The sequence below is a fragment of the Brachyistius frenatus genome, unplaced genomic scaffold (assembly GCF_029030835.1).
Source record: "Brachyistius frenatus isolate BFR_SWC_R1_liver_20210118 unplaced genomic scaffold, ASM2903083v1 Contig_45, whole genome shotgun sequence".
NCBI classification, from domain to species: Eukaryota; Metazoa; Chordata; class Actinopteri; family Embiotocidae; genus Brachyistius; species Brachyistius frenatus.
The window spans coordinates 677,889-691,527 of NW_027210644.1; the positions used below are offsets into that span (position 1 = coordinate 677,889).

General features: G+C 40.0%; 1 protein-coding gene across 5 annotated transcripts in view; it reads left to right on the forward strand.

Moving 5' to 3' along the window:
• The window catches only part of iqsec1b (IQ motif and Sec7 domain ArfGEF 1b), a 204,452-nt gene that overhangs the window by 127,506 nt on the left and 63,307 nt on the right, over positions 1–13,639 (forward strand). The window contains exon 1 of one of the 5 annotated variants that reach the window (XM_069703211.1): positions 47–186. The exons of 3 other annotated variants lie outside the window; for them this stretch is intronic. In XM_069703211.1, coding sequence (XP_069559312.1) covers positions 110–186 — 77 coding nt within the window. In that variant the 5' untranslated portion in view covers positions 47–109. Of the gene's footprint in view, positions 1–46; positions 187–9,471; positions 9,562–13,639 lie in introns of those variants that run through there. One more of the 5 variants, XM_069703212.1, reaches the window with a different exon arrangement.

A 13,639-nucleotide genomic window follows, 5' to 3' on the forward strand; every position in this document is an offset into this window, starting at 1 on the left:
TGTGCAGGACTTGCTTTGCTTTTCCAAATAGTCTTTTCTTTTTTTCTTTTTTCTATGGACTCTGTGAAGAATAACTTTTTTAATGTACGCTTTGTGACTTCCTGACAAAATGTTGAAGTTCAAAGCTTTTTGTTTGGATTACTGGCAATTTCTCTGTCTTCAGCCTCTGCATGGATTCTATAGAAGGTAAGGTGCTATATTTATAAAAACTTCAAATATTGTCTGTTTCTTTGGCTTTTTTTTTTTTTTTAAAGGGCATTTTAACATCCTGTCACAGTCGGTTCCTTGTAGTAACTCTGTGAGAATTGAACATTGGCAGAGTTTGGCACAGGCTTTTGGTCCCTCCTATAATCATGAATGTAAAGTGTCATGTATGAACCAGTCATGACTGATAGACAGCTACCACATTCCAGCCCCCTTGTTCTTATGGGGGCAAAAGATCCACGTGTAAGCCAGGTCAACTGGTCTGAAGGGAAGCGCTATCGTTGTGGTTTGCCACTGACAAGCTTCAGCGCAGTATTCAGTCCATTGTGTGTGTGTGGGGAGGAGGGTGGGGTGGGGGGGGGGGGGTAACACTCAAAGTTATTGGTGTGGCAGCACTGGGCGACACGTGGGCTGCGATCCACTGTCTCCACCATTGTTGTTCTGCCTCGCCTACTGTAGTGGACACAGCATCCAATCTCTTAAGATTGAGTGATGTGGCTTCTTTATTTCTTTTTTTTTTACTTTTGCACTACAAATAAATTTGCAAACAAATCAGTCAGTTCATGGGAAGCTGCACTACTAAATAACTCTGACGATCATGAGGTTACAATTATTTTAACAGAAACCCTGTGTTACACGTGGGTATTTACCTGGCAGGGACTATCAAATAAAAAGACATAATTTAAGTAGCATGCAAGTGTAAATGTAAGTTAGGCTATCTCAGACTCAGTTCGATTTATCTGAATCAAGTAAAGTGCAAGTAAAGTTTCTTATTTTACAAAAACTAACAACAGTCGATAACTGATCCATTACTTTATAAGGGCGCACACAGTCTACATGATGGTCGAGGCGAGCAGGCTATAAACAACAATAGCATTCTTAGATTAATACACTGTAATAGCTCTTTGCACATGAATCGTGCTTGGTTTGTGTTTGTTGGTAGGATCTCTGGTTACATGAGGTGAAGATACAGGAATTGACTGTGGATTTTCCTTTGTTCAGTTTGTCCCTGCCATTTTGCTAATGCTAGCTCTTCATTGACAATTTGTAAAACAACAAGGGAGAAATAAATATAACACCATGTTCTTTCGAAATGTAATCAATGTTTTTGCCAACTGACTCTGGCTCAGGCTTTCTCAGGTAGCTACTATGTTGCACAAATGGTCAGGAGCATTTTTATATGATGTGAAAGGGTAGCTTGATTCCTCCAAATACTTTTACAGCAAAGGAAAAATAAATTTATATTAAAAAAATATATATATATATTTTGATTCTATATGTTTGTCTTTACCACTTAATATGTGTACACTTAACAAAGGAACTGAGGGTAAAAACTTGAATGTTTAAGCTAATACAAAATTTATTGCAGATAACAATGCAATGATTTCGTTGTCAAAACCTCAGTTTAAACATCAAGACCTGTCACCCTTCAGAATGGGCTACAAATGGTCCATTACATTAGCTGAATGTCATTTAGTACAAAAATAAAATGGATGTTACAGTGTAGGAAAACAGCCAAAATAATGACACACTCTGCATAAAAGCTAATTTTAGATTTATTTTTTTTAATTTTTTTTCCTGGCCTCTGTTTTGTCTCATTTTATCGGTGAAATGAGAAAGACACCCATGGGGTCAGCTGAAGTGAATAAACTATTGGTCTGGTTCAGAGAATGTTAATCAAAAAGGAAAATATGTGATGTGGAGTGGAGCCTCTCAGAGGATGAATTGTCAGACACCTCAAGGCCATATTTCTTTCTGAGTCCACCCATCCCCCCGCACCATGTAGTCGGGTCTCTGATGTTGGGACAACAAAAAAACATCCCCCCAGAACGCCACGGCTTAATGCTCGGGTGTTTTCCATTTAAATACCAGTCAGTGATTGGATGGTGAAAACCCATATCATTATGCTTGAGGATGAGCTAAACTGAACAACTGCGTTGTTTTGCGGCGTGCTGGAACTGGAAAATTATCTTTGGCTGAGGGGTTCTGAGCTGTGTTTGGTAACCAGACAATGATCAGCAAGAAATGTGTGCTTTGGTTTGTATCATGTTGTCCACAAAGGACAAACCGGTACACGATAAACAGCAGTTAATATGTTATATCTGTCAGATATTTTTGAATTAGGCCTATGTCTAGTAGGGGCATCAAAATATATAAATATAGTATTCTACTAAAGAGATAATGAAAAATAAGCCATACTGAACTGAATGTTTGCAGGCTGGTTGTAGGTTGGCTGTTTTACACAATAAGACAATTTTATGTACATTTTTTTGTCCAACTTCAGCCTTGTGTCTCTAGGGATGGCAGTGCTGCTTTGTTAGTTAAATGATCAGCCCACTGATTTGGGTCCAGACTGGATTGTATATAGAAATGGATGTTACTTCTGTAAATTGCCTTAAGATACAACACTACTGGGAGCCACTATGGGCTGGCTCCAAAAAGCAGTCAATTATTTTCTTTTCCTACAAGTCATTATAGTGTCGTTTGCTAAATTTATTTCTTCTGGTCAGTGTTCTGGTGGTCCTTCTGCTGCCATGCAAGCAGCCAATAGTAAGTTTTTATTGAGCACTGCTTTAATTGCTGAACTGGATGAGCTGCCCCAATTCACCTCCATTGTAATCGGGTTGGGACTGATACAATCTACATGTATTAGCATCAATCTAAATGTGCCAGTAATAGACAGATTTTTGGTTGCTTTTAATTGTTATCCCTTGGACAGATGTTAAAACAACATGTAAAATTAGTATGGTAGTAAGCAAACAGAAATATCACAAAATGCTTTAAGGAGTAAGGCAAACAGCATGCAAAGTAGAGCCTGGACCATGCATACATTTTTATACTAGCTCTAAATGTGGTGGAGGCAGATCATGTACGTAAAGCTGAAGGAGAGCACACTTAGAATACAGCCCTTGGGTATTCCTGCAGTACAGCTGAGAGTGGGTGACATCGTATCCTTGATCGTTACACAGTGATTTCTGTTTACAGGGATTTCAAGGTTTTTGTAATAATTTCTCCGTTTTCTTCTTGACTCCAAAAGATCAATGACCCCAGTGGTAATCTGTCAAATCCCACTATCTGTCTGCTAATGGATTTACCTGTGTTATTGGCTGTGGCTGACAGTAACGGCTAATGTGTTGATGGGGCGTGACTTGTGGTTGCTGTACGCAGAGGTAGAATTGAGGCAGCGAGGTGAAAAACTCTTCAAAAGAGCTCTAAACTCTCTGCTGTCGCAGGTCACTGGCCCACATCAAACTGTCCAAACACGGTTGTTCATCAGTGCTGAAGACTTCACACACACACACACACACACACACACACACACACACACACACACACACACACACACACACACACACACACACACACACACACACACACACACACACACACACACACACACACACACACCTTCCATCAACTACCTCATCATTAACACACACTGATTCAACTCTGCCTCACATTTCCTCCCCATCCACTTATTCCCAGGCGGCCGTGACCTGAGCCTCACCATGCACTACACTGTCACTATCTCCTGACAGAATAATTGCACATGAAAGTGGCTCTATTTTATGCATTTCAATTGCCCTGTACAAAGATCTAGTCTTTGCCCTTTTTCATCAATAATTCATCTGATTACAGTGTTTTAATCCAGAGTCAATGGACAGAGTCACGGCCCTTAATATCCCACACTCAATGTGGACTGGAGGGAGCACCCTCCACTCAGGACATCAGAAGCTTTTAAAAACTCATAAAGCACGTCCCTGGTCTTTCTCTGACTGATAGCAGAGCAGGCCCAAAGTCCTACAAATGCAGATGAATCACAAATACATCCCCAGAGGCTTTCGGGATTCACATCAACCTACCCAAATACTGGAAATGACTTAAGGGACTGTTTTTTGGGCTCAGAGAAGGCCACTGTATAATAGACTTGACAATAAGGTATAGTAATAGCCAGATGTATAGATTGTTTTATATATATAAATTGTGTTTACAAGACTGTGGCATTTTTAATAGAGTTCTAATTATTTTTTTTAGGGTCCAAATAGAGCGCAGACCTGTGAAAGACCATAAAGCATGTACTGGCACTGAACTGTCATAGTCTGCCAGTGGAGTTAGATAATTTTGTTTATGTTTACATTTTTTTTTAAAACTTCATTGTGAGTAATTTTCATTGATGTTTGGAAATATTTGGATTAAATGTATTGCCAATTATAATTGGGAAACATAAATCGTGGTTACCTGTTGCAAAGGAGGCTTGTAGATGTAGATGTTCCTGCGGAATCCTTAATGTGGGCAGACTGGGAGAAAGTCTGTCACTGTGTGTGTGTGTGTGTGTGTACTGACTCTACCTCATGCAGAAAATAAGTGTGCACATTCTGGTGTTTTCCAGCCTGTGAGCAAACATCTCAGGCCCGGGCCACACTGCCTGCCTTGCTTGTAAGGCTGTGTGCACCGGCACACACAACACAGGCAGTGTAAGCCTGGCACTTACAGCTGATACACAAGCTGGTACACTGGTAGATATGGCTTGTAGCGGTTGGTTTGATATCAGACACTGTGATTTTCTTCATGGCGTGAAATGGAAACATCAAAGTCTGAGGCCCCTGTCAAATCAATCTGCTGTGTGAATGTGTACACGCGTGGCAGCGCAACCCCAGAGCTGCTGTCACTGCATCAGAGCTTTGTAGCCTATGGCTACTGATGGTCTCTTTGTTGATTAGTTTATATTATGTATTAATGATATCCACCATATTTCATCTGCCTTTGCTCTTATTTCTTCATTGTATTGTGGGAAGGGACACAATATAAAATCAAAAAGAGGATTTAGGTTTTTGAGGATTTCACTATATTCATGTTTGCATTCTTTCTAATGGCTAATAGCTGCATCAAGAGTGAGGATCAGAGACAGACAGAGAAATGTTTGGCAGCTGCACAGAGGAAGGCCACAGAGGCCAACAGGGAGTGAAAATACTTGGCTATTCTTAAAAGTCTAAAATAACAAAGGCAAACTTCTCACATGGTCACTGTAAGGATTTGCATTACTGCATGTCAGCAGATCCTTTGGTCTCACCCTGTGACTTCTCTGCAACCTCAGTTACTCTGCATTCATGAAGTTTAAGCTTCCTTTGCTCCCACATAGTTCTCCTCTTCTCCTTTCACTCATTTTATAACAGAGGATCTTGAGGAAGAACAGCCGTTCATAGCTAAAGCTGCTTTCAGATATGAACCCCTTTCCGCTAATCTGATGGCAATTTAAGGTGTCCTATTATGTTCTGAACAAGCTGCTCACTTTTCTATGAAAGACACAGATCTCAAGTCAGACTTTGTAATATTTCCATATCACTTTCAACACTTGTTAGAGAGAGGTAACTAATACTGGTGGATAAGCTTTTTGATGTGTTGCAAAGTAAATGCTAAATAATCTGCATCAAAAACCAGTTATTGGTGTAAAAGACACAAAGCCATCACTTCAGAGGTTTGACGGGGCAGCAGCACAACTTAATATCTTACCAGAGCCTGCCTTACAGGCCAGCATGTTGTTCTTTTTTTTTCTCCACACACATCATATATTTCATGTCTCCCAACTTAACTGAGTGTCTACATTCTTCTCTGCTGACTCAGGGTGTTGATTTGAAACCTCAGGCTGAAATGCTTTATTTACCTCCACTTTGGAGATGGTTGATATATGACGCATAACACACACTCTAGTGTGTCCAAAACCTACTGCCCCCATTCAGCAGCAGTGTGTTTCACACCCCTTAGGTCAGATGCCATCTATTTAGTAGCTTGTGAAAAAGAGTGAGACGTGACACTACGGGACTGTTACAATGAGAGCAAACAATAACCAAACCTTCGCACCTCCCGTACAGAGCCGGAGCGATGATTTAGGGGGGGATTGCGTGGCAGCAGTAAGTGATAGACTGCTGAGGAAGGGGCTGCAGCCAGCTGGTGGAATGTGAATACGTGCTAGTGTTACACTGAAGCAAGAAGGGAGCAAGAACTTAGCTGCTGGCCTTACTTGGTAATGCTGGATAAGTCTCTGCTTTGCTCTCATCAGACAACAGCTGGCTGTGTCTACTTTTACAAAGGCTTGGTAAAAGAAGAAAAAAGGGGAACTCAGAAGGGAGCAGTGACTGAATTACCCCATGAATTAGTCATTTTTCCCCAGGAACAAGCAAAGACTGGTACATGTTTTGTGGTCAAGTGAGGAGCGGGAGAGGGCGTGGCATGGGTGGATGCTGGTAGGACGGGTGCTGCTCCTCTCTCATTCAGACTGTTCTCAGCTCTCAGTTGCCCAAAAACATTCGGATCTCTCATCAGAGGACTTAACCGAGCCAAATCTCAAGTTTCTGTCCCGATGATATCAGGGGCATGTGGAATCTAATGTGGAAGTACTGCATTTCAGTTCGGACGATAAGGTAGGGGGTTTCCCGTCACTTCACCAAAGCATGGTCTTGTGCTGCATGGAACGCCATCATCCTTTTGCTGATTGCTCCACTGGGGGAGCACTCACTCCGATTCTAATATATTTGGACACCTGTAGATCTGGGCTTAGGATGTTTCATTTTTTACATGGAATACTTGCAGGTGAAGTCAAGTTAAAAGATGAGATTTTATACATAGTTAAATGTAACACTTAACTGATAAACAAATATACATTTTTGACTTTGTAAAAGTTTAAAAAGTGTCACAGCTGTGACATAGATCATCTTAGAAGCAAAGGTCAAAGTTGTTTCAAAGAGTTCTGATTACAGCTGAAAATTCTGTTAATCATTTTTTCTAATTGTTATTAAGTAGATTTAATGTCAGAGAATAGTGAAAAATGGCCATCTTGGGATTGCTTGTTTTGTTCAACTAACAGTCCAAAAATCAAAATACTCAATTTACAGGCATTATTTAATTGAGCATGGATCGAGTAAGTAGTTCCCAAAAAACAAATATTCTGAATTTGTTTATAACTTTTGCACACTGCTGTTGTGTCCTGATGATGGATTGGAAACTAGAGGTCTTTGTCCAAAACTTTGCACCCAAAGAATACACACCCAAACCTGATTACATTAATTTTCAAAAAAAAGAGACCTGGTCCAAGGGATTAATCAAGCACAGCTAGACCCCACTCTGACAGACTCAGGATAATTAGACCTAATTCAAAATGTGGGCAACCTAAACAGATAATTGATAGAGGATATACTTGGCATGCTTGAGGCCATTCATATCCCCCTCGAGTATTGGACGTAACACACAGATCCAAGAAAAGTCAGACCCCACCCAACCTGATAAGTCAAATTTGGACCCGGTCCAACTTGACCAACGGGTCAATTGTGGGTTCCTTTACTGGGAAACACCGGTGTAAATATACTGATTCCTAAAATTGTTGCATATTCTTATAACTTTTCATGTGATCAGCTTTTCAGGGAATGTACAATGTTTCAGAATTATTGTCCTTATAAATGATTCAATCTTCAGTGGATGACAGGAAGATGATTTACTAAACTTTTTATTTCCCCAGAGTGTTCTCTATTTGTGTCGTTGAGAACAGTATACCAGGTCATGAGAAGTGCTGTATAGGATGGGTTGAAGCATTAATGGTTCCACACAGTGATTTCACCACAGCAGGGCTAAAATTAGTGGCCACTGTGGCTAGAGCAGCTTGAGTCAGCAGTAGCCAATCACCATTCATAAACTGCTATGGGCTGTAATTCCAGTCTCCATGGGTCGGCCAGCCACAGCTTGGAGTTCCTGTTCTAATACAGAAATGTTCCTCCCTGGTCTCTCAGCGAGTCCAAGTGTTTCATTGACTTTCTGATCCCTGTCTGGCTCAGCGCACGCACACTGTCTTGTGTAACTTGGCCATCAGATGTTTTCCATCTCTGCTGATTTCTCATGAATGCCACAGTTACATGTTTTTTCCTCTTGGCTTGGAGTCCCCTGTCTGCTCTGCTAAAAATTACCACACAGTTACTCACACAAGCACACATGATCTACAAGTCAAATGTGCAGTATATTGAAATAGCTAGCTTAAATTAGTCTTGTCCATGTTTGCAGTGTTACTATCCTTCTTTGCCACTGTATGGCAGTCACAGTGACAGCAGAGGAAAATGACATTCAATATCCCTGGTGGCTATAAATTGAATTCATATATTCACATAAAAAGGAAACAAGTTGTGAACACAATGGGAAGACATTAACACTTTATGGATTTTTTTTTTTCCCCCTAACATGTCAGTGAGCATGTGCACAGACCAACTTTAGCACTATATCGACTTTGGTAGCACTCCTCTCTGATCGGTGAGAGAAGATGGCGGTCTCATCTGTCTGCTGAGCATTCCTGAAGACAGGAGTCATACTTCTATAACTCTTCTCTACTCACTTGCAGGTTTTGCTCTCTATTGACCCCACTTCTGTTTTTTTTTTCTCTTAGCTAATGCCTGACTGCATACCAACTGTGTGTGTGTGTGTGTGTGTGTGTGTGTGTGTGTGTGTGTGTGTGTGTGTGTGTGTGTGTGTGTGTGTGTGTGTGTGTGTGTGTGTGTGTGTGTGTGTGTGTGTGTGTGTGTGTGTGTGTGTGTGTGACCTGTTTTAACCTTCTTTGCTAGAACTATTTTGTAATAAATTCCCTTTAAAGAGCCTGGCTTTACAGCAGAAGCTGGCCCAGACTCTGTTTGAACTCTTAGAAGACTGCTTTTTTTTTTTTGTTTAAAAGGCTGTGCTCATGCAGGCCCTTTAAAAAAAAAGTTTGCTGGTGAAACAGTAGAGGCCAGCAAACCTGATCTGGCTATTTCAACTGCCAGCCAAATTAACTCAGTATTATTTATTTAACTCTGGACTCTGACTGCAGTTGCAGCTGCTGGTTCGAGGTGACCCACAGTGAAGTACATGTCTGGTTGTCTGCATCCTGTGCTCCCAGTCTCCCTAAGGAAAGGAAGTACAGTTTTCCTGCTGAACTCGACAACAGATCCTCTGGTGTTTCGACCACTAATCCAGCCCTGCATTGCTTTCTGGCATCCGAGCAAACGCGCCATTTAAAATCCAATGATTTGTCTGCGAGATGTCTGGTGGTGTCCGTGTTGTGGAGCAGGACCTATACCTGGCCTTTCATAAAGTCGTTTTTACTTACTCCTCCAGCAGGAAGTGGCATTATAGAGGACCTTCTGTAAAGAGCAGAGAGCAGGCAGTCAGCTGTTGGCTGTGAGCTCTCTGACAGCACCTCCCTCTGAACTGTAGCTGGTAAAGAGCAGAAGCAGTGTCTCAAGAGGAGTCTGCCATAACACACCTGAGGCAGGCAGACAGGAGACGCAGAGGCTATTCAACACAACGTGAAGACAAAGCGACAGGGCAGGAAGGAGGAGACATATGGTGAGTCTGGGTCTGATTCACTAGTGGTCAGCTCGAGGGATTGAGCAAGGAAAGATAGATATTATTAGACCTTTACTGGCTCGCACACTAAAATCACGTAAATGGCTTTTTTTTTTACATGCCATGTTCTCTCCTGTTCCGTGCTGGCTTTGCTGTCAGTCTGGGAAACATATGCGTTCAATCGATTACAGGGCCACCTACTTCAGCTGCCGTTCCTCAGCAATTTCACACTTTTTGTCTGTATAGTGGAAGGAATGATTTGCATCCTTATTAGGCTTGTCAGATCTGAACTTATTATGTAGAACCACATTTACCTTGACTGTGTCACTGGAGGAAAAGTTGTTTTCAATTGCTTCATGTGAGAATTTTTTCTTACTTTTGAAGTAGATATCAGGAGGATAACATAAGCTCTGCAGAAGGTTACTTAATGATGCTGTTTGTTGGTTGACCGTATGCCAATATTGTAATTAGCTGTTATAAATATTTCAGTGGTAGGGTGTCTTATTTCCACCTGTAATTTGATTCAAGTCTTGGACTCCTTGTAGGCTTTTTGTGTGTTTGTTTATGTGTTTAGTGTACAGAAACCGTTTTGTTTTTTTTGTAATCTTAGTCAAACATGTTTTCCTTCATCTTTATGAATGAATGCGTGTTTTCATTTAAGTCTCCTAAACCTAAAAGTGCCCAACCCACTAGGGTTTACACACTCGTAACCTGCAGAGGTAAAATGAACCGGAGAAAGTTGGCTTTTACTGTTCAACAAATCCAAATTGCACTACTGTTTAGAATTGAGTTACATCCAAAATCTCAAATTTCAATGTCTGTTTTACCTTTTAAAAGTTTATGGTCATCGTATTTGCATAATTTATCTATTAGAAATGTGTAATTTAAAAAAAAGTCTCACAGCTAGCTCACTGTAGCCCTAGCTAAAGTTAATTAGCTTTTTAGTTTTTACAATTTGTTTTCAATTTGATGGCCCAACATCTTAAAAATGGAATTGAAAATCAGAAAACTGAACTGAATTTAATTAGTGAACACATGGTTCTGCTAAAAGACAGCTCGAATACCTTTCTATTTTTAACTTTCTATGTCCAGACACTGAGTGTTGTATGATTTTATCCAACAATTTATACAATTACTTTTAATTACTTTCTCATCCCAGGGGATTTTGAGTCATCTGCGATTTTATTCTTTTGGTCATTGCAGTTCCTGAGATGAGGGCAGGGATGTAGACTGACCGCTCGCTTCATGAGTTTTCTCACACCTTTTGAAATTAAAAAGCCCTTGTTTCAAGTGAAAAGCCCTCTAGCATTTCAAACACGGTCCAACCATATAGGTTTTGACCCATTCTTGTTTCTTTTTGATGAGTAATAATCCTAAAATGTCAGTAAATTACAGTTTTACAGCATATAGAACTTTCTTCTCAGTTTCTGTAATTGCTGCTGTCTGCCTTTGAAGGGCAAAGTACATGGTACTATACAGTTCATTCAGTATGTGTAAAACACGTTATGTATAATATGAACTAAAAAACATTATACACACAACACTCATATGTTGGTGGTGTTTAACAAAAACTAAGCCTATATGTAAATGTATTGTAATCTATTGTAAACAGCAGACTGGGAACATTTAACTTACATTACACTTCATGTTGACAAATTGCTGGGTATATCAATATTAGAGAGCTATGTACTGATCATTTTTCTTGATAATTGTCAGACCTTACATCTAAAATTGGACAAGATTGGATTGAGGCTATACACAGTGTGAGACAAAATGCAGTAACGCCCCACATGGCCAAAAGTTGGTTAAGACCACCATCTATTTTACCTTAAAGAATGAAAAAAAAAAAAAATACTATACAATTTGAAATGTGTAATTTTTCAGAAACAAAATCAATAATTGAAAACAGCGTATTAAAAACCAACAGCAATGATGCCCTGTAGCAAGTTAGAGAGGGATATTTTACTCTACCCTATTCGCCCATGTTTTACTGTTTCATATAATTTCAAAATCTGTTTTGATGTTTAGAGATTTGAGTAACCAAGTTTGTTATACCACATAAAGTTTATAAATTATACTGTGGAAAGAAAAGTAACAATACATTTCTTAAATATTCGGTTTTCTGTCTTAAAGCTAACTCGCTAAAAGCAGAGTAGCCTTTGAAAGTAGTGGTTGTCGTGTAGTTCCTGTGTAGTTCATGTGAACCAGGTCTTTGATACAAACTGACTACAGCAATGTTGTCTTTTTAAGAACAGGTAGGGAACAACAGATTGAAAGTAGCATACTACGCTAACTCTGGCTCATTCAGTTTGTTTTGTGTTCATCAGCGCTGTCGCTGTTAAATAACATGAAGATATTAAATAAAACAAGAAAACATTTTCTTCAGAGGGAAACTGCTTTTTCTGCCGGCCTGTAGGCCTATTCCAAACCCACAGAAGTATAAATGTGTTTTAAGATTTTATGTTTAGTCTGTGAACAATCTTAATCATCCCTAAAATAAGGATAAGATCAAGATTTCATAACATAAATATTATAACTCAAACCGGGTTTTTTTTTCTTTCAAAATTTCAATACATATCGCACATTACATTATGTCTTTATTCTTTGCAGCGGGGAACACCAATATCAGTCCACCACTATGTGTGTGGTATCAGGAGATTAAGCCATAACTTTTCAGTTTAATACTCTTGATGCATGCTTGGATGAAACCAAAATGGATATATATTGCTATAACAATAAATATCTCCAAAAGAACTTGATGTCTATGTAGCTCAGGCATCTGCTTCACTCTTTGTCTTTTTTAATCGCTATCGGGTGCATGGTGACCCATGGCTCGGTCAATAATGACCGGAGAGTTGCTGGGGTGGTTAGGGATGCCGCCACCTGGGTTCCTCCTCCATCATGTATGCATTTGAATGAGGCCAGGGTCATCCAACATTAATGGCCACACAGGCCCTGAGCTTGGATCACTCAATCTCAGGCAGCTAGGCTGTCAGTGGTCAAGGAGGGTTACCTCCAACCCGGCCTGGCTGTCCTGTGAGGCCTGGATTCACCCTGACTCTGATAAAGGCAATGTGCCACCTGCTAATGGCACTCTGACGGATTAGAGGCACTGCAATGCTCTCACATGATCTGGCAGCCACTTAAATTCTAAGCAATTGGACATATTCACCATGACCTTTCTTCTCCAAAGTGCTTTTTCCCAGTATGCCATCAGCAAGTCCATTATTTTCTCCTCAGGAAGGGTTCCGACGCCACCTTTGTAAATTCAGGGGGGATTGCTGAATTCCACCTAACAGCTGGAGAGGGCCCTTGCCAGATTGTGGCTGTGTGTGTGCATAACTAACCCAAAACACAGCATGTGTGGGTTTCATCATTATCTCAGCACAGAACAGAGCATGCACTGCTACCAACATCTGGCTGGCCACATATGATGTTCTTCCTTCAACTGTCATTGTTTGACTGAAATCGTTGCCCCAAAACCACAGGCAAGTCAAGTGGAAGGTTAGGGGAAGGACACATAAACAGATGTTTCTAATTAAGAACAAATTAGAATTGTCTGTGTGTCATGTCAAATCAAAACACTGTTGTAGCCTTTAAAATGTTTTTTTTTTTTTTTTTTTTTACAGTATTTTAATACCAATCTTTCACTAGAATTTGTGGTTATACAAACTGCTTTCAACAACTTCAATCAATATCATAAAGTAAACACAGCTGAATGAATGAATTTACAATAAACTTTTTTTTATTATTATTATTGTAGTTTGTTCTCATAAAAAAATTAATGAAAATACTTCAGAATGATTAATATTAAGGAGGTTTATTTACCATATTTTTTACCTCTAGAACAGCTCAGTTAATATTAACACAGAGTAGTTTATAATGTGCAGCCCCGTAGCTAATTGTGGGTTAATGGTTCCTGGAACACCTCCTGCTACGCGCTCATGCCCTTTGGTCTTGCATTCTGGGAAAATATCCATCACCGGCAAACCTTAGTCTGGGATTGTTTTGTTTTTTTACTGTTGTATTGTATTTGCCAGGAGCAGCAGTGTATAGCCAGTAGATGCACATTAGTTGT